This window comes from Lissotriton helveticus, chromosome 11 (assembly GCF_964261635.1).
Source record: "Lissotriton helveticus chromosome 11, aLisHel1.1, whole genome shotgun sequence".
NCBI classification, from domain to species: Eukaryota; Metazoa; Chordata; class Amphibia; order Caudata; family Salamandridae; genus Lissotriton; species Lissotriton helveticus.
In genome coordinates this window covers 364,883,310-364,904,943 of record NC_136072.1, presented here as the reverse complement: position 1 = coordinate 364,904,943, position 21,634 = coordinate 364,883,310, and the positions used below count along the sequence as shown (strand labels likewise).

At 43.6% G+C, this 21,634-nt stretch overlaps 1 protein-coding gene across 2 annotated transcripts in view; it reads left to right on the top strand.

Annotated features, from left to right (window-relative positions):
* The window catches only part of RYK (receptor like tyrosine kinase), a 985,672-nt gene that overhangs the window by 747,774 nt on the left and 216,264 nt on the right, over positions 1 to 21,634 (top strand). For both annotated transcript variants that reach the window (XM_078665796.1, XM_078665795.1), the window contains exon 11: positions 7,118 to 7,250. In XM_078665796.1, the coding sequence (XP_078521922.1) occupies positions 7,118 to 7,250 (133 nt within the window). The remainder of the gene's footprint in view (positions 1 to 7,117; positions 7,251 to 21,634) is intronic.

The window sequence follows — 21,634 nt, the reverse complement described above, 5'->3', positions numbered from 1 at the left end:
CCTTCCTCTTTCCAAGCAAGGCATTTCAAGATGGATCACGAGTGCCATTCTGCATTGTCACACGGCTGCAGGCAAACCTCTGACTGGGAAGGTTCGAGCACATTCCACGAGATCTGTGGCTTCTACTACAGCCCTCTTCGCAGGGGTGCAGATCAAAGACATTTGCAGAGCTGCTACCTGGAGCAGCGTTCATACCTTTACCAGGCATTACTGCTTGGAGTCCCTACAACAAGATGTGGCAGGTGGGGACAGGCTGTCCTGAGGAACCTCTTCCAATGATTGGTGAGCTTTTCCTTTCTTTCCCACCTTCCGTCTTTCACATTTTGTATCTTTATGTCATGTTGCCTATTGCTATATTGTGATGATGCAAAATGTGGTTTTGTTACGAACTGCTGGCTACTCTGATACAAAGCATGGGAATCTATGAAAGTTCCAATACTGGGGTAAGAAAACAAGTTACTTACCTGTAACTTTGGTTCCCCAGTATTGGTAACTTTCATAGATTCCCATGCGCCCGCCCACATCCCCGAGGAAAGCTCAGCCTACAACAGATATGGTGTCTAAGTACACAACGGCTACGAAAATCTGAGGTTCCTTCAGGAAGGTTCTAAGGGGTGAGGCACTTCTGATTGGCTGAGGCCTAAGTTTGGTCTCTTTTACACAAAGAGGGTGATATGCTACAAAAGGGAATGAGGTCTAGGCCTTTTTCCTTGGTCTTTTGTACCTACAGCTATGGTATTTTTGTTACCGAGACTCCCATTCCGACGACGGGGAATGATACAAAGCATGGGAATCTATGAAACTTACCAATACTGGGGAACCAAAGTTACAGGTAAGTAACTTGTTTTCTTATCTTCCGTAATTAGATAGGAATCCTTCCACTCACATAGCATATCATTGATTTTATTCGCAATGCTAGGGATGGGATTCTCCCTTATTTTTTTATGCCATTTGCTATTACTAAGTTGTCTGTTAATTTCATTTAGATAGTCACAGCGATTCATGATAGCTTTGCCGCCCTTGTCGGCCTCGTGTATAACAATATCTGGGTCCCTTCTGAGTCGTTGCGATGCTTGTCTTTCTAGATAAGTTAAGTTCATTTTTGCACAGGAACCAGATTTTTGGGGACTTTTCTACTCGTAGAGCTCTTTTACTACTCTCTTATGAAAGGCGTCAATATTAGGATGATATCCACATGTGGGAACAAATTTGGATTTCGGGCGTAAGCCACTATCATCCGATGTATCCTGGGTGAAATCAAAATCCCTTAGTAAAGCTGGAATATCAGAGCATTACTCTTCACCCATAGATAAAAGGCACTGGACATTACGCACATCAGCGATAGTATGTGTGCTCTCACCCCTATGAACAACAGCTCTTTCACGCTCCGGGGGCCTGTTTGATAAATGTTTAAGTTTTAAAATTCTTGTGAACTTAAAAAGATCAACATGAACATTTGTAAATTCTCCGCTCTGGGTGGGACAGAAATTAAGACCTTTGCTAAGGAGTTTAGTTTCTTCAGTATCAAGGATTTTATTTGAAAGGTTGACAATTTTAAGGTCATAGTCATTTTCACCCTGGGCACACTGATTAGCAATGCTACATGGTGTGTCATCTATGTTCTTTTGGATCTGGTTGAGGCCGCCGCCTTCCCCCTATCCCTTTGCTGACCCTTTTTCTTCCTCCGACCTCCCCTCCTGGTTTTAGCTGTTCTTTTTTCTGTTGGAGACTGTTCGATATTCTTAACTTTGCTAATTCTTTTTGGAAGGAAGAGGCCCCTTCCCCTAAAGGGATCTCCTGAGTCTTAACTGAAGATGCTTTACTACTTGCAGAGGAGACGGAGACATTGCTCACAGATCGACCATCATCGGCATCCTCACTTTCATCCCTGTTTCTTTTCTTATCAGTCCCCGGTAAATTGTCAAATTTCTTATCTTTTAGATAGACTTAGTGATTATCCATGACTTGTTTAAGGATCACATACTTTTTTCAATAAGCTCCTTTTCCTCAATCTCATTAATTTCTCTTTCTACTGCCTCAATCTCGTCTTGTAACTTTTCCCCTTTCTCCATAGTGCCTCACCAGAATCTCCATCATTGTGCGTGAGGCTCCCTCCAGATTACCTTCCCATTCCTTTAACAAGTTCTCATTGAGGTCTTCGAAGGTGGGGAAGATAAGAATCCTTAACCCCCTGGGAACCTTACTGTTCTACATGTATTGCTTTATGGGTTACCCCATCCCACCATCTACTCAGTTCTTGTTTCCTCAATCTCTCTAATCTTAAAAATAATGTTTTCAGGCTGATTTTGCACGAGGGTTCAATATTCGTTATTGATTTTGAACCATTTGTTCCAAATAGGTTTAGTGCCATTTCCTCACGACCATCATTATATTTAGGCATTTTGTACAACACTTCGTAACAAGTCGATGAGTGCTGAAACAGTCCATACACTTACCAAAAACTATTGATCCTGCAGCTGACTATGTTAAGCACTTCAATCTCAAAGTCCACTCAATAATGAAGTCCTGTGCCAATCGCCTCTGAGACCTGCTGCAGTTAGGTCCCACTGGAAATCCAGAGATAAAACTTTGAAGAAAAGTGGAGGCAGCACCAGGGATGAAGTCACACTTCAGCCAGTATGGTCATTTCAAATTCCTTTATTCTTCTTTGCATAACAACACAGGACAACAGCCAACGCGTTTCGTTCCCTTTATCAGATTTTCATCAGGCCTGAAATCAACAAGAGACAACATATAAATAGCCACATATGAGATCAAATGCACACAAAGATCACAAATATATAATAGACCAGCATCACACACATATATATATATATATATATATATATATATATATATATATATATATATATATATATATATATATATATATATATATATATTAGACCAACATCTCACACACACATACATATATATATATATATATATATATATATATATATATATATATATATATATATATATATATATATATATATATATATATATATATATATATATACAACACTTATGTATGAAATGGCAATAAAAACTAAATAAAACCACTATAGACGAGCTAGAATATATTTCCACAAACATATCGAACACAGTTACAAATGGATAGACCAACAGGATTTCCACAACTTAAAAAAAACATACAACCTAAACACTTAAAACCTCAAATATAGATTCACCCATCGATCATAGCAAAGTGCACTTCTTTACTGTTTTAAATACATAAACTAAAGGGGGGGAAGAGAAAGAGAAAGCATGTAAACAAAAGGAGAGATCAGAAAGTGTAAAAGGAAAAGGAACAAATATATATAGAAAAGTAGTAAGACTACCCTCACCAAAAAGTTTATTTGATGAACCACGTTCCAGTTGATGAATCAGGGTGATAGTATGCCAAATTAGACGGACAAAGTGGAATCCGGTTTCTTTAACCAAAGTAAATAATAATAATATAAATATAACAAAACATCACGGTTAGTTGTAGACCAATTGCTAGTCCAAGCCATTTCAGCGAATACATACACAAAGCTCCATGTTAAAACATAATCCTTCCTTCAGACGCAAGTTTCAATATGATTTTAAAATGGGGAAAGGGAGGAAGGTCAAAACTACAGCCCATAGGCAATACTCAATATAATACCACTATGTCCTCACCTAAAAGACGTCAGCACACTGTTACAGTTGAATTCTGTTTACTGCGATAGTTCACTCAGGGTTATTCAACTTGATTCTTATAAGATAATCTGGGCTGTATGCATCCAGTATTCAAGGGGTCTGGGGAGACACAGATATGATAAATGTTCATATCGAAATAAAGCTTTGATGAGGATAAATGTCTAAAGTTTAAGAAGAACCTACAAACCAAGGTGTCTGGATTGGGAAAATAATAATAATTACCCAAAGATAGTTCCGTTTATGTGTAAAGTGGAACTGGGTTAAAGCTGAGTTCTATTTCAAGTGGTGGATCACTCCGAGTTAACCGGAACAATTCTATTTGGTAATACGGACAAAATATGTCCAATATCCAGGGAGTCTATGGGCACATAGAAATATGAAATGGAAAAGTTAAATGTTAATGGGGCACAAGAACAACTCAAAGCTGGTGTATCTCAGAGATGTCTGAATCAGGAAAAATATAATAATAATTACCCGTAGAAAAATCCGCTCAAATGAAGATGTTCTTGAGTGTCTGCATTCACGATGATGAAAAGTAACTTGAAGGTAGAATTCAACTAAAAAAGACTGCAGACATATATAACACATGATTACTATTCCCAGACTGTAATATCACCCGGGGATGTATACATAAGTAGGGTGACATGTGTACCTTATGGTGTCATTAAACACCACGTGTCAAGTCATGATAGGCAACTATATTGCGCTGTATTTAGCAATTACATGACATTTCAGTAATAAATCAATGCATGGATTGCATCTATGGATCCTGGCAGAAAGACCTCACATGTCATACAAAACGAGATTCAGATTGATACATTATACACGTACATCGGTCATCCGAATAAGACGCCCATCCTTCAATGTAAAAGAGGTTATGGTAAACCGCAATCATTGAATTTGGAAAGTAAAAACATGTTTCTAGCATTTACACCATACACCCTGCAAATCAACGTGGGCTCTGAGCTAAAGTAAACATTTAATGCACAACCATATATTCATTCCCCGGTCGGTCAAACCCTTCAGATTCCAATACAAATAAGTTATACACTCCAATTTAAACGGAAGAAATAGTACTCTTGATTTCAAAATACGGGCAAGAACAGTTCGAAGTTTTGTGCAAACTGAATTTTAAACAAGAACCATTTCACCCCAAGTGTGTACGATGACCATACCCCTTTCAAAGCGACCTCACCTCGATTCTATGCCCAGAATTCGCAAACCAATGGTGCTGACAATTTTGTGCCTGTACAACCCTTGCGAACAGTCCCCACATAGAAATAACAGTCACAGCCTTACTTGCAATGTCCTGCCTTTGTAACTGGCTGTTGAAGGTGGGAGTGCCAAAGTAAGTTGTCAACCTCCTCCAGATGACTGTGAAGATTTTGATCTCATTGAGGGTTACTATCGATGAGCCAAAGTCACTGCTACCTCTTTTGCAGAGACTTCCGACATTGGCGCTATCGTAGACACAGGGCAGGATATTCAGGCTTTGATCCCATTGTTTTAGCCTTAGTCCTGGATCTCGATGAGCGCATCTGAGTCCTCTTGGCCCATTAGCCTCCTGCATTCTCCTTGTCAGCTACGCCTGGTGGCACTGGAATGTGAAGTTCCAGTGGTCCCAGCATCATAGAAATCGGACAGTTGTAATTCTGTTCTTGAAGAATGCTGCTCACAATCTGCAGTGTTGACTGCTCAAACACAGTTGGTTCAGCCACAGGGTCATCTCCCTTCCCGGAGTTGATCGCCGTGTCTCTGCTGGGCTGGGGAGGTCTTCTGGGAGAGGTGAAGATGAGATGATTCTGATCACCGACAGAAACACAGCATCACATCAATCAATTGGAGTTGTGTGCCCCTGAAGTTGGTTGAGGTACCTGGGTATTTCGCTGATGGTGAACCACTTGGTATGGTCCCTGAATGTTAAAGCGTTTGAGCTGAATAGGTATTTTTGCTAAAAGTCATGACTCTTTCACATAAGGAAAGGCATCACTGCCATCCTTCTTTGCTTTCCCACGCCTCTCGAAAGAGGGGCTCCATCAACTGCACCCCAAAAGAGCTTTACATTTTACGTTGATCATACCAAGGAACACCATGTGGATAATGACCTTTTTTTGAGGTTCTCTGCAGCAAAGAAAAAGAAGGCTGTATAACATCCACTGTCTACGTGGATAGTCCTCTGCTATGCAATAGCCAAGAAACAGCTCACCGGAAGATTTGAGAGCCTATTCCACCAGAGCTAAGGCTGCAATCACTGCGCTAACTCACTCATTGACATTTGCTAGGCTGCGACTTGTGTGTCTGTGCATATGTCCTGAAACACTACTGCATTGACAACCAGATCTGGAAGAAAGGATGCTTTGTTCACTTGGTCCTGCAGGACTTTAGATGCGAGTCCTCTACACAGACACTTTACCTGGCAAAGTACTGCTTTAATATCTCTTCTAAGGTGGGGAATCTGCACTTAGAAGTATCCATCAAAAGAACAAGGTACTTACCTTCAATAATGCTTTTTCTGGTGAACATCTAACCTCAGATTCTTTACTGCCCTTCCACCTCTCCGTTCTGTGGAGTAGCCTTTTTTAACATCTAAAAAGGTCCCATGGTTAATGTTCACCATACTGGTACAAACAGTTGTTTGCACTCTACGTCTGGCGACAGGGAAAAACAAGAAACTGACATCAACATGCACGGTGACATGTGTATGCGGCAGTGCGGAGCCGCACATCACCGACTAGTGACATGCAGGAGTACTGCTAAGAAAAGTTTCCCAACCCAGTTTGGTGCCTGGGAAGTACTCCAAGGTGAGACATCTGCAGTCAGATTATCCACCAGAAATAGGGTTAATGAAGGTAACTTGTTCTTCTACCACCGCTACACGTTTCTTATTGTGAATGGCATAGCTTGGCTTTTAAACTTCAAAACAAAGATGTGTGGTTGGGGTAAAAAGTGTGTATTACCTTCGTCAAAAAAGTCTGAATCCATGTTTACTTTGAAAATAGGGATACTAGCCATGTTGTCCTACTGCCCAAATGATCATTCACTAAATTTCTAATGCTTGTTCTCACAACCTGTATCTATTCTATACATACAAATGTAAGTCATTATTTGTCATTTATCCTTTATTCCTTTCCAGATTACACAGGGGCCGTGTTTAGTTTTGCCCCAGGCCCCTGAACAAATGAATTTGATCACTTTTATAGTTATTTTATGTTGTAAGGGAAGGGTGTCACTAAGTTTCTGCCTTTTATGCCTCATTGAGTATACTCTGTCAGATAGCGCCTCCTACAATTATACAGAGATCTCTAGTATATATATTTTAGACACACAGACAATAATTGCTAACATTTGTCGGTCAGTTGACAGCAAATATCTGTCCATTTAAGCTTTTTTTCCCCAAACTTGACTTGCTTTGTCTTTTCTTCTTTCACAGGAATCTTCTTCCCATCAACCATGTGTGCATTGAAGAGTCCGAAAAACCAATGGTTCTGCTTCCATACTTAAACTGGGGAAATCTCAAACTGTTTCTTAGACAGTGCAAACTAGTGGAGGCCAACAACCCTCAGGTACTAAGGAGTTTGAGCCCAAGAAATTATTCTTGCCATATTCTCACGAAGGTCATGTAGTCTCATATTAAACATATTGGTGGTTATTGGCAGGCTAGTAGACAAGTAGCTCTTCACATTCGGAGCAGTAACCCAAGCTAATTTGGATATTTGTTTGGTTATCAGCTACAAGTTGTCAGCAGAATATAAGATTGACAATGACCATTATCCTTATGGACTAAATGAAATAAATTAATCTAGAATTGAGCAGTTATTTTGTACACAGAAAAAATGCCAGTGTGGATTTGGCTTGGGAAATCTTCCTAATGTACTAATTATATGTTGGCATGTCTTGGTGTCCATTTGCCTTATTATGAATGTCCTCTAAGTTGAGAGATGTGGAGGGTACTGCAGCTTGTTTTAATCGAAAAGTTGAGTCTTGCCTCTGATAAATATATGTTTAAGTGTTTGTTTGAGGTGTGATGCTATTCTCTCATAGAAACATGGTTCATGTTGTGTTTTGAGTACTCTTTGTGTATTTCTGTTTGGATATTATATCCTAGGAGTTTGCCCGTTGAACATGCCCACACCTTATTTTTAAAGTTCTTATGGATACATCTTCCCTCGGGTGCCTCATCTTATAAATAATCCTTTGATCTTTCAGATTGGTCCGGAATTTGTTTTTTTCTCCTCTGCTATACCTCTCCAGAACAACCACCACGTAGCACCAAGTGTCTCCGGCTGCCACTGTTCCGCCTGATATTCTCACCAGAGTATATTAGGCGACAGTCAACAGATTGATGGCAGTACCTATTTTTCCATGCTTTATTAATGTGGTCGGCAGCACTCTTGCTGTCTCTATAACAAATGTCTCAGTTTTTGTCAGCGACTAGGTCAAATATCTCCTCAAAATGCCCCAGCCTTCAAGCCTTACAAATGGTGCTGCTGCAAACAGATGTCTCTTTGGGATTCCCACACCTACTAAATGTGGTGTTATGGCCTGTATGTAACTCTTGTGCTTTCATGTACCCAAAGGCCATCTGGGATCAAGAGTCAGAGTTCCAGGTGGACTTCTCCCAATGGAACGTTTCCTTCAAGGGATCATTCTCTTAAAATATCGTACCACACAAAATGCTGTAAGAGGTCTTCTTACTCGAAGAAGCAGTCCTGCTCCTGGGAGTGTTGAGTCTCAACACCATTTCACCATGCTGGGCTCTACCTTGAGGGACCCCTGACACCTTAAAAGATGAGACCGGAACTCCCTGGCCCTCCTGTCGACCCAGCGCAGCAAGGCTTTCCAGCTAGCAATGCTGGAAAAAACCCTGAGTGGGGGTGGTCTTGATGGCATGTCTGACCCCTGGTGCCCCCTGACGCAGTGTTTTAATGGGTTTTGGCCCCAGTGCTTTGAATTGATGTCACAATTGGCTAGATCGCTGCCCTTTTAATTTGAGCTTTCTTCAGAACGGATTTAAAAGTCAATAACATTGCTACCCACAGCTAACTCCAACGTGGGCCAAGAAGTAGTTGGGGGTAAGTATTATCTGTGCTGCATAGAAGGTCAAGTCTAATTTTAAAGGTGACTAAATTGTTTGTACCACTGCAATGTACAAAGGTTGATCCACTTTGAGATTTTTGAATCCGACTCGGATGCTTTCGCTAAGAAGAATACTTATTATAGCCGCCTAGAGGATGATGAATGAATGCATTATTTCTCATTGGTCTAAACACTATATTAGGATCTGCTGAGCCGTGGGCAAGAGCCAAGAAAAACCCACTCTATAAATCATTCTGGCTCATTCTACTTGTTATCTGGCGTCTTCTGGGTAGCTACGTGGTCATACTGTTTTCTCCTCAGTCAGGCATGCAATAACAAACACTTTGGCCAAGGTGTGTCGGTTGATATCCTTGGTGAACCGGCGCTACTCAGCCTCCTCTCACAAGCAGGTACTGCTTTGGGACTCGTTCGTAAGCTGAAGAACCTATGGGAAGATGTATCCAACAACAAAAGGAAAAGGTACTTATCTTTGGCAGCTATATTTCTGGTGGGTTCTTAAACCTCTCTGATGCCTCACTGCCCACTCCTCTCCACTATAAGTGAGTTTGACGATTAATAAGATCCCACCATATGCAAACATGTTAAGTGCCGTTTTTCTTACTATTGTGGCACTCGATGAGTAGCAAAACATTTTTTAGGAACTAACAATAGCGAGCTGGCCGTACCCTATTGTGCTATTGTGCTCTGATGTATGTCATCACCTCCAAAGGCGGAGTCATGGCTCACGCCATGTGTGGGTGCTGGAGAGACATTGGTGGGGAAAAAGTTTACAATACAAGTCTGAAACCTTGAAGGAGTATTTATAAGTTAACAGAATTTGAAGGAAGGTTATATACCGAACAGATATTGTTCCCGAAGGTAAGTAACTTTTATATTGAATGTTAATGTCAGATGTACACTATTAAGTGGTCAAATGGATATATTTCCGGATTAATACTTGGTTACTATGCACACAAAAATAGTGAGTTTGTGTATTTTTGTACTTATTTCAAGGCAAGCAGTCGTATTTGCCATTGCAAGTACTCAAAATTAAAGACAACATTTATTTATATTTGTAGTATTATTTGTATGCTCTGTTCTTGACCCACTTGGGTCATGTTCGCGCTATACAAAACTTACAAATAAATAAGTTGGTAAGCAGGCTTTTTGGGTGTACAGATTTGAATCGGTTATGCCGTTTTTTAATATGTGTTCAAAAACTTTCAAGTTGATTGGGATAATGGTGTGTACAACACAAAGTCTTACAAAGATAACATTTATTTCCAAGTGGAGGTAATAATGCAAACTTGACTCCCACTCATGCTATTAAGTGTAAGAGGTCGATCTAATATGTGAATAAGAGTGCATGTGTGTTTTAGTGATTGCGTGACCACGTTCATGGAGGGAGAACTGAAGTTAATTGGTAATTGTGCAATCGTTTGTGTACATTATTTTCTACATTGTCACATTGATGGAATGATCCGTAGGCATGCTTGTCTTTGATCGCTTCACCCTACAGCATTACATTTTCATTATGTTATTAATGGTATGGTGGGGTTGCACTTATTTTTACCCCATAAAATGTAATTTCTTATTTGTGTCAACAATAGAGATACTTTAGATATCGGAGTTTTTTTTTTTTTTGCAGAGTTTTATATAGCGCGAACTAGAACCAAACCGAATCAGTTATCAGAGCCCTTTACATAGCACTAGTTACGTTACATGAGGACACACTTTCATTTTTTTTTTTTTAGGCAGTTTTTGAAATAATGTGCAGAGGTTTTGAGTTGTTTTGTTAGCTGGTGAATTTCCTGCTGTTCCTCCTGTCAACAGTCAACTAATGTTTCACTAATGGTTTTTCAGGGAATTACCAAAGATTTTTTTATTGAAATCCCAATCCTGTAAACTTGAAATAGTTTTAATTTAGTGAGGAAAGATAAAGAATGCATTGTTAGAGGATACAGAAGAATGGGTGCCTACTCAAGGGGTATGTTCATGGGTACACAAGCCATACTCACCCACTCCCTTGTCAAACGGGTGGGGAGTTGCCTCCTGTTAGAAAGGCGGTTCCTGGGGGGGCAGAAGATGTCTGACTGACCACCCAGAGTCCCACCTCTCCGTATAGAGTTGGCCGAGCGCCGGTGAGGCTCCTCTCCTAAAATCGTAACAGCAGAGCAATCACACCACTACAAAGGGACACCACACAAGAGGATAACTTCTTAGGTTCTTTATCGGCAATAGCGATTGGTTCTCTTAGTAATATATACAGCCGGATCGAAGGATCCTCAAAGTCTCAGTAATGGAAGGAAAAGGGGTAGCGGGACAGTCTTAGGACCAGCAAGGTCGGGTCGCGGCAGCGCCAGCAGGCTTCAGGATGATTTCAGCGAGGTTGGGCCGCGGCAGCGCCAGCAGGACTCCAAAGATGGTTTCAGCGAGGTTGGGCCGCGGCAGCGCCAGCAGGACTCCAAAGATGGTTTCAGTGAGGTTGGGCCGCGGCAGCGCCAGCAGGACTCCAAAGATGGTTTCAGCGAGGTTGGGCTGCGGTAGCGCCAGCAGGACTCCAAAGGTGGTTTCAGCGAGGTTGGGCCGCGGAAGTACCCGCAGGACTCCAAAGATGGGTTCAGGGTTCAGAGCAGTGAGTTCTTCTCGGGGTCAGCCGCGACTTAGTCAGCAGGGCTCTCGACTCAAGGATCGACTCATTCCAGAACTGCCCCAGATATAGGTCTGGAGTCCTTTGATGTCCGGACCCTCGCGGTCAGAGGGGCCGGGATGAGAGCGTCCAGACACCCAGCAGGGGGGCAGAGCCATCGCCCAGGCAGGCCGGAGGACGATTGAAACCAGGCGTCCGGGGACGGTTGGAGGGCCATCGAAACTCCCCTCCTCCTTGTTCCGTCAAGTGGCCGCTTTACCACCTGGTCGGATCTTGGTGCCTCGATGTCGGGGCTTCGCTGGGGTCGTGGCCGGGGACGGGCCGAGGCCACGTGGTCAGGACGTAGAGGGTCCAAGATGGAGACGGGCCTGTGAGGGTGGCCCGGGCAGGGTCTGGACCAGCAGAGTGTCAAGTCAATTTTATTGTATAAAATTATAAAAAATTATTACAAAATGCATTTTGATCTTCATAGAACATAAAACACGTATATAATTTTAACTATTAGTGACTATAAGCCATATGAAAAATAAATATCATCTATTTCAATTTGATACTGTGATTCCCTGTTCAGCTTGCTGTAAGAGGGATTGGGCTTTCATCATGTATTTAACCCCCCTGCAGGCCAACATAGGAGATGATCCATCTAGCCATCGAATTACAGCTTGCCTACATGTTCGAATGTTCAATTTGTTAAAAATGTTCTTTAAAAGCCGTTTCCTCAAATCCTTAAGCACCGGGCAAACACATAATAAGTGAGTTAATGTTTCATTCTGGTATCCACATAGACGACAATGAGGGTCAGTGTGACAATTTTTCCAGGATGGTAACAAATCCTTTGAAAACTGTAAGCCTAGTCGGTGTTTTATATATCTTTGTTTTAGGGAACTATTAAAATGGGTTTCCAGATAGGTCTGTGGCTTTATCCCAGAATATGAGTTTATCACAGTCCACCCGTGTCGTCGTTTTGCGGTGCTTGTTTTGTCTTCCAGATAGGATTCCCAATTGACCGCTTTGTTTGCTATTTTGTCAAAAGTATGTCTATCTGGCCTTGTGTCCCAAATTTCTTCAATTCCTAAACAGTTCAGGGATTGGGACAGGAAACTTCCCCAACTGTTCGGCACGTGCAGTTTCTGCTGGGTATCGATTTCTTTCCAGCACAGGTTGTCCATTGAGCCCTCTTCTGACATTCGTATTTTGTGACAGAGTTTCACAAAGGTTCCCATACTGCGAAACTTCTGATTCAGAAGACCAAGTTCTAGACGAACCTGCGCAGGTGCTGACGATTTTGGGAGGTTTAGGACTGCCTTGTATACCTTTGTTTGTAAGCTGTTTAACAGCCCTGTTTCTTTGCCACACCAGGTGGCCAATGCGTATGACAAAGTGGGTAGGGTTTGTGCTTTTAGCACTTTCAGCAGGTGTGTATAATTTGGGCAACTTAGTTTTTTTTGTAGTTGCCGATATGCGTAGATCAGAGACTGTGCTTTAGCTTTTAGGTCGATTTTGTGTTCTTTGTTCGTTTGTCCTCGCCCCAACTTCAGACCTAGGTACTTGTATGATGTTTCCTCCTTTATTGGGGTACTATTTGCGTACCATTTGAATGTTGGCTTTTTTGGATCCACGATGCGGACCACTTTGGTTTTGTCTTTATTCAGTTCCATACATTCGTGTTCCAAGTAGGTTACCAAGTTGTTGATCGACCTTTGCAAGCCTATTGGCGTTTGACTCAGAACGACAATGTCGTCCGCATACTGCAGGAAGGGGATAGGAATTTTTGACAAATAGGGTGGATGGCATTCTCCGACCTCCATGTGACTGACAATGTCTGCCATGTAAAGGTTGAATAAACTTGGGGCTAGTACACACCCTTGTTTTAAGCCTTGTTGTGTTCTAATTTCGGCCGTTACGCTGTTACTGTCTCCCAATTTTACTCTGGCCCAGGTGTTACTATACAAGCCTATAATAGCCTCCAGTAACTTCTTCGGGATGCCCCATGATCTTAATTTTTCCCATAGACGGGTTCTGTTCACTCTGTCAAAGGCTGCTCGCAGGTCTATAAAGCAAGCATACAGTCTCGTTTTCCTTTTTTCAGCTTTTTCCTTCAGGAGAGCCAGGGTTATCAAGTTTGTTAGTGTGCCGGTCCTTGGCCGGAAGCCAGTTTGGAACATGGGTATTATATTCGTGTCTTCCATCCAGTCTTGGAGAAGTGATAGTAAGCATGACCCATATAATTTTGCCTCAACATCCATCAATGAAATCAGCCTATAGTTTCCTGGCTCATTATGGTCACCTTGTTTGAAAATGGGGTGAATTATACTCCCGTTCCAGGATCTTGGCAGTTTATTCTGGTTGTAAATTGAATTAAATAATGGTGTCAAATATTCTGCCCAGAATTCAGGTGAATGTTTGAAGATAGAGTTTGGAAGCCCGTTAGGACCCGCTGCACCCTCTTTTTTCAGGCGGTTTATTGTGGCTTTCAGCTGATCTGTTGTTACTAGGGTATCATGCACGGTGTTTACTAATTTTTCTGATTTACCAACATGTATGTTTTCAAGTTTCCCTTTGTTCCCAATTCCACAACCCAAAGTTAGCTTCAGACTTACTTCTGGTGGCTTATGTCCTATTCCTAAGATAGTTTCCGCATGTACGGAATTTCTAATGCAGGATTTGCACTCTGATTTACAGGGCCCGTTTTGACCATCCATCCTGTCGAAAAACATGTTTTTAACATGCTGAGTCCACTTGCTTTCTCCAATGCCTGCCTCCTGTCTTAGGGTATTACCCTTTGTCAGTTTATTAATGATACCCCAAAATGTTCTGGCGTTATTATGTTTCCCGGCAATTAGTAATTTTGTCCACATTTCCTCTTGGTACGATGTTTTTGCGCTAATCAGCATGATCTTATATTTTTTCCGCATGACTTTCAGTTTTGACTTATCTGGTTTTATTCCACTTTTTATCATTAGTACCTGCTTGCGGACTTCTCGTGCGATTTTTCTTTTTTCCTCTCTCAAGGTGATGTTATACCAAGGCTGTTTCCCAGTATTGAGTCTTCTCGAATTCTGATTTATAATTGGGGGATTTCTTGTTACTGCTTCACATAGATGTTCCCATGTTTTTACCAGATTTTCTTTTTCTTCCGATGTTAGTCTAAGCAGTTCATTTTTGAATGTATCCATTGTTGGTTTTATATCCTTACCTCCCCATTTCAGTTTACGTAGATTGAATTTTTCAGTGTACTGGATGACGGTGTTTTGTTTTTCCGTCTTGCTGACCAACATATTTATTTTGGTAATTAGAGGAAGATGATCGCTTTCCACGCGTTGCTCTACCGAAAATGAGCTCACCATCGGTACCAAGCTGTTGCTCATTATTGTGAAGTCTATTGTTGACTTTCGATTACCGCTCACAAAAGTTATAGGTATGCCACTGTCCACGCTATCTTTCTTGTTCAGGATAGAAAGGCCCAGTTTTTCGAGAGCTTTAGTTATTTTGTCATCTTTTGTTAGATTGCTATTAAAGTCCCCTGAGATAATCATGGAGTGTGACTCATGAGTACTTTGCAAAGCCCTGATCAAGGTTAGTAGTGTTATCAGTTTTTCATTTTTCTCTTTCTTTTCCGGGTGTACATAAACGTTAAGTACTAAAAGATTGCAAATACCTGAACCAGAGTCCAACTTCTCCGTAAGTTTTATTGCTTGTATCCAGTTTACCACTGTGTCTAATTCTTCCGATTGCCATCTGTATTGTTGGGCGATATAAGTTGATAAGCCTCCTCTAGGATGACCAAATTTAGAGAGTTTTTCGGCGAGGACGTGAAACTCGATATAACCCGGGATGGAAACTTGGCGCAGATTCCAGGTTTCTTGTAGCAATATTAAGTCGTGTTGACACAAGAAGTTTGCGGTTTCATGGTCGTGCCCCATACTATTAAAACCATGAACATTCCAGGAACAGAGGCTGATCATGTGGGGGTTTGCAGCAGTGGATTCCTTTTGGTTACCGACTGTTATCCGTGGATGTAGTGTTGTATCTTCTTTTAGATAACTGGACATGTTAGGAACATTTATTGCTCAATACCGATGCCACCCATGACCAATCAGTAATCTGTTCCTGAGCACCTCCTTGCACCATTGCATTTTCGTGTCTCCTTATATTCTGTAATATTTTTTGCGGAGTTACTGAACGAGCTCCCTTTAGGCATGTTTTTTGCGAGTTCCCCTCCTCCATTTTCTTATTACCAATGCTTATATTTTTTAGAAGTGGAAATGGATATTTTTTTCGTTCGTCCCGCCTTAGTGCTATGCCCCAGGCTTCGAAGTACGTACTCATTGCAAATATTCTGTCAACTATGTCCTTGGATGACCAGGTGGTTAAGGATTCTTCTACCTCTAAAATATGTTTTGTGTGCTTAAATTCTACGGACAGAAGGTCTTGGGATGCTATATCGTCCAGTTCTGGGATTTCTCTTAGAAGCCGCATTATATTACCTCTATTCAAGAAGTCTTGGCGCCCTGTTGTCTGGTATTCAGGTATGAATACCAGATTATTGTTTGTTTCTGCTTGTGTTTCTGAGCTCAATTTTGCATATTTTTCTTCTTCTGGTTTTGTATTTTGTGTTGTTTCACCTTTTACGTTTATTCTTCTTCCTCGACTCAGAGTTTTTATTGTTATTTCTTCATATGAATTGTCTGTTTTTTTAGAGTGGGTAATGAGTTCATTAATCCTGTCCGTGTTTTTGTCATTATTCGTATTTTCGAGTATATGGGTACACGTTATTTGTTTATTTGCTCGAAGGATACTGCAGGTTCGTCCATCTTCTTTTGAATTAATTTTTATTGGTGTTCTTATGTTTTCCTTTTCTGCTCTTTTTGTGGATTGCTTTTGGTTAGTTTTGTCTATTATATTTTGTTTAGTATCCACTTTAGTTGGGTCATTTTGGGACCTTGTGTCTTGATTAGCTGGTTTGACCTGGGGTATTTGTATTTCGTCTGTCTGGTGAATCGTTACAATCTGATTTATACAGGCCTCTTGGTTTAAGACCCTTCCATCAATCTCATCTTGAGTCTTATCTTTATCCTGAATTCCTGGGATTTTTTTTTGTTTCTTTTTCTGGCTAATCAATTGTATAATCCCTTGTGTGTGTTTTGGTTTTGTGGAGGTTAAGAGGATTGGTGATTCTGTAATCCGGCTACTCCCACTCGCTGTACTTGACTGGGTTGATTGATCTGGTGACATGCCTATAGGCTTTGAAACAGTTACTTCAGGAGCTGGTTTCTCTTTCTTAGTGGTGGTATGGTGAAAGACGGGATACGTATGAATGACATTTGGAGGTTGGAATTTAAGTTGAGCCCTCCCTTTCCTAGCGCGCTTTCTTTGTCTTTTTGTTAACTTGACTTTAGTATGGATTGTTGCGCGTTGTTCGTCCTCTGTTTGACCTGCTTCGTTATCAGATTTTTCTTTACTTAACTTGCTTATTTCTTCCTCTACGTAGCTGTTTTGGGTAGTGTCTCTTGCTATGTGATGGCTCCCAATTTCAACATCAGGTTTTATTGCCCCAGAATCGCTAATAGTTTCGATGTTATGTTTTTTATTCACTGATGATTGAACCGCCCTTAGAATGTCATTTAATATTAATGGTAAGTTCGACATGTTATCCACTAATTTGCCACATACACAGCTTGGCTGGATTGTCTCTTTGTGGAATCCTCTATCAACCCTCCCTAAAAGCAGGGTTGACATGTGGTCCAGCCTGGTATTTATACCTGAAATATGACCCGCAATTAGATTTATTAAGTCGATCTGAACGTCCATTTTATCTGACTGGAAGTTCAGTGCTTTAATTGCCTGATCTAAGGTGTTTAATAGTGTTTTACTCCATGGGGTCTTATCTTCTTCTCTGGTCGGTGTTTCCTGTACATCTGATTCTTCATCTGCCCTACTCATAGATGATATCGTAATAGGAGATTCCTGGTTTAAATTGTTTTTAGACCATCCTTTAGTTTTATTTTGGCGTTTGTCCCCTTCGTGGGGGTTGACACTTGAATGCAATGGTGTAGATTCCAGCCTTCCATTACCATCTGGTCCATTTTTCTGGTGTTCTTGAGATCTATAATTGGCTTGCGGACCTTGGATGATATTTTGGGATGCTTCTAACTGGGATTGGGTGTTTTTTTCCATTCTTGTTTGTCTGTCCAAGATTATGTCGTCAGGTAAGGAGAAGGAAGTTGGCCAAGAGTCATCCAGTGCGGCATTTTGCCCGGCCGCCAAATTATTCCCCATTGTTGCTTCTTTCACCTTGTCCTTTGTCTTTATTTCCTTATCTGATTCATGAGTTTGAGAGTCATTCTTATTTATTTGGGCTATTACCACAATGGATTTGCCAGTGTTACTATTTTGCTTGGCGAAAGTCCGAGAGATTTGTTGCTGGTCTATTGGGTTGTTTGTTGGACTACTCTCACTATGAAAGTCCTTTGAATCTTTTTTCTTCTCCTTCGTGCTATTTGTTTGTAACTGCACATTCTCTTTTACACTTGGCACCGGTGTAATTGGGCTAGGTTGGAGGGCTTCTTCCTTTGTTTGCCCGTAAATTGACACCATGGGGTCCTTTAGATTAGAAGAATTTTTGGATCCCAATTTTACTTTGTTTTGAACTTGGAGTTGTTAGCTCAGGTGCCGACACTAGTCTCTCTCTTTGTTGTGCCATCCTCTTCCTTTTTCTGCTTGACTTTTGTGTGCCCTGGTTCCTGTCTTCTTCGTCTTTTTTCGACCTTGCACTTATGTTGTGCCGCACTTTTCCAGATCTCATTCTTTCAGGTTTATTTAATAAGGTCCGTCAGAGATCAGTCTGATTTGCGTATTCTTGCGTATTCTTAGAACTCTGGCTTCAAGATTTTTTTCCCTTCTTGGCTTCCTTCTGATTTGTGATTTGTGGCTCGTCGTAGGTTTATATAAATACCAGGCCTTCCCAAGCCTTCCACAGCACTAGTCTGGCTGAGGTCCCGGTATCTGTGCCCGTTGTTCCACCTCTACCACCTCTGCTCCAATTTCCCGCTCCCCCTCCCAAGCCTGTCTGTCCCTCTAAATAGGAATAGCTGCCGATAGGGAGGATAGCGAGGTGTGGTTGCGGAGTGTAGTATATGAGGCGGGGTGACCACTGGCTTTTTGCAATTACTCCAAGTCAAAAATAGAATATCCTCAGAAGGAGCACTACTTCCTTTCCAGGATTATAGCAGAATCTGGCCTCTTTCAGAATCCAATTAAGGGTGGGGGTTTAGCCTGTGACTAAGGAATTTTGGAAGTCAACTTTTCCAGGTATATGGTAAAACCTGGTGGAGCCCTTGTGTCAACTATTTAACACGCAGTTAGTCTGGTGTTAATCTGTTGTTAGTCTGCCAGTAGTCTGCCGCAGCTGTTAAGTAGGTCGTCAGGAGGACATTTCCATTTGTTGCATGTTTGTCTGAAAGGGCGATTTAATAATTCTTTATAAAAATGCTTAAAATGCGTAAAGTAAAATTTTTAAGTAAAATGCTTGTTATACGCGTTTACGCGCGTTTGAAATGCATTAAGATGCTGCCAGTAATACAGTCAATGATACAGCCAGTGCGAAAACCTCCCACCTGTGAGGGCCTGCTGCAGCTGTAATCAGTAGCCTGGTCTGTCAAGGCTTTCGTTTTTACTCTGTTTCTATTTCAGTGTTTTTAGCTCTCTGCTGCGCTCTACTGACCACTGGCAGCAACACTCTTCCCAGTTCAGATCAGAAGATCAGTATCCAATGTTCAATAAATAAATTCAATGGAGCGGCCGGCAGTCCAAGTGCCGAGTATAATATGGGGTGAGAGTTGACTTGTACCCCAGTCAGCTAGCAGCTATCTGTAAAGCACCACAGCCTGTAGTAGCTGCCCGCCGTCCACTCCGACACTCCCTCGCCCCCCTTCCTCGTACACTTGCAGGCGGGGGATTGTGTCCAATTACGGCCAAACACAGGAGACAGGGGGCAGAGCGAAACGCTGGTGCGATGAGCCTCACCTTGACTCGCCGCCTCACCGCTGTATCTGTGTCGGCCTGCTGTCCAATGCCCCCGCAGCCCCCAGGCTTATCACCGCTTACTACCAGTAGCTCGCAGAATCTCGCACCAGGGGAGGCCGTGTTTACCTGCGGGGATCAACTTGTCACGACCGCTGAAACGGTGATGGCGGTGGCGTCGGCGATGGCGTCTTGCTCGCCACAGTCTCAGCTGTTACCGCTCTGCTCCGTTCTGCGTTCTGCTCCGTTCTGCGTTCTGCTCCGTTCTGGCTGCACGCTAGCGCCCTCCACTGTCAGTTGTGTGCAGTAAGCACTGTTAATCAGCTTGACCAGCAGAGTGGGGCGAGCAGTGGTCGCCGGGTTCTTGAGGGGAAGAGCCGGGGGTCGCCAGGAGTGGCGGCTCTCGTTGAGGGTTGGAGAGGTAGCTTCTTCGTGGAGGACAGAGGTCATGGCTGTCCCGGGCCCGCCATGTGGGGAGGAGCAGGACCACGCCACGAGGCCGGGTCCAACACACGTCCCCCCCAGCTGAAGGCGGGGAGAGTCACCCATCTTCTTGGGGGTTCTCCTCGTCGAGGCGGAAGAAGCAGGACAGGCCGTCGGCATTGGCGTGGTCGTTGCCGGGGCGATGCTCCACAGTGAAGTCCATCCCTTGGAGGGAGATGGACCATCGTAGCAACTTGGGGTTTTCTCCTCGCATCTGCATCAACCACCGCAAGGGCCGGTGGTCAGTCTGTACCCGGAAGTGGGTGCCTAAGAGGTAGGGCCGGAGTTTCTTGAGAGCCCACACCACGGCGAAGGCCTCTCGTTCAATGGTGCTCCACCGTTGTTCTCGGGCCAGCAGATGTCGACTGAGGAAGGCCACAGGCTGATCAATGCCCTCAGCGTTGAGTTGGGAAAGGACCGCCCCGACACCGTGCTCCGAGGCATCTGTCTGCACTATGAATTCCCGGCTGTAGTCGGGGGCTTGGAGCACGGGGGCGGTACACATTGCTGTCTTTAGGGCCTCGAAGGCAGCCTGATACTCGGGTGTCCAGTGCACCTTCTGGGGGTGCTTTTTGGAAGTGAGTTCGGTGAGGGGGCTAACAATGCTCCCATAGTCCTAAACGAAGCGCCGGTAATACCCCTGAGCCCCAGGAAGGCTCTGACTGCTGTCTGGGTGACCGGGGGCTCACAGGCCATGATGGTGTCGATCTTGGGTTGGAGGGGAGCCACCTGGCCGCTCCCCACTTGATGTCCCAGATAGGTCACGGAACCTTGGCCTATCTGGCACTTGCTGGCTTTTATTGTCAGTCCGGCCCGTCGGAGGGTCGTCAGGACCTCCCAGAGGTGCTTGAGGTGCTCGGCCCAGTGTAGGCTTTACACCGCGATATCGTCCAGGTAGGCGGCGCTGAACTCTTCTAGCCCCGCCAGCACCTTATTCACTAGTCTCTGGAACGTTGCTGGGGCGTTTTTCATCCCGAAGGGCATCACTCTGAAGTGGTAGTGGCCATCGGGTGTTGAGAAAGCGGAGCGCTCCTGGGCGCCCGGTGTGAGTCCAATCTGCCAGTAGCCGGCGGTGAGGTCGAAGGTGCTCAGGTAGCGGGCTGCCCCCAGGCAGTCGATCAGTTCATCGACCCGGGGAATGGGATGAGCATCGGTCCGGGTGACGGCGTTCAACCCCCGGTAGTCGACACAAAACCTTAGTTCCGGGGTGGCGCCAGGGGCGGCGGCCTTGGGGACCAGGACGACAGGGCTGGCCCACGGACTGTCAGAGGGTTCGACTGCCCCCAGGGCCAGCATCTTGGAGACCTCGGATTGGATGCAGGTCCGGACTCGGTCGGGAACTCTGTAGGCCCGGTGCCGCACCGGTTGGCTGTCCCCGGTGTCGACATCGTGTACGCACCACCGGGTGACTCTGGGGGTGGGGGAAAATAAGTCTGCGAATTGTCCCAACAAGGTGCGGCAGTCCTGGCGCTGTTCTGGGGTCAGGGCGGAGGAGAGGGTGACCCCCTCGACGGAGCCATCCTTCTCGGTGGCGCTCAGTAGGTCTGGTAGGGGCTCGGAGTCGTCTTCGGCCCCGCCATCCATAGCCATCAGCAGGCTAAGCTCGGTTCGGACAAAGTGAGGCTTGAGCCGGTTGGTGTGGAGGACCCGGAGGGGGTTCCTGGGGGATTCCATGTCCACCAGATAAGTGACAGGGCTCTTCGCTCCACCACCTTG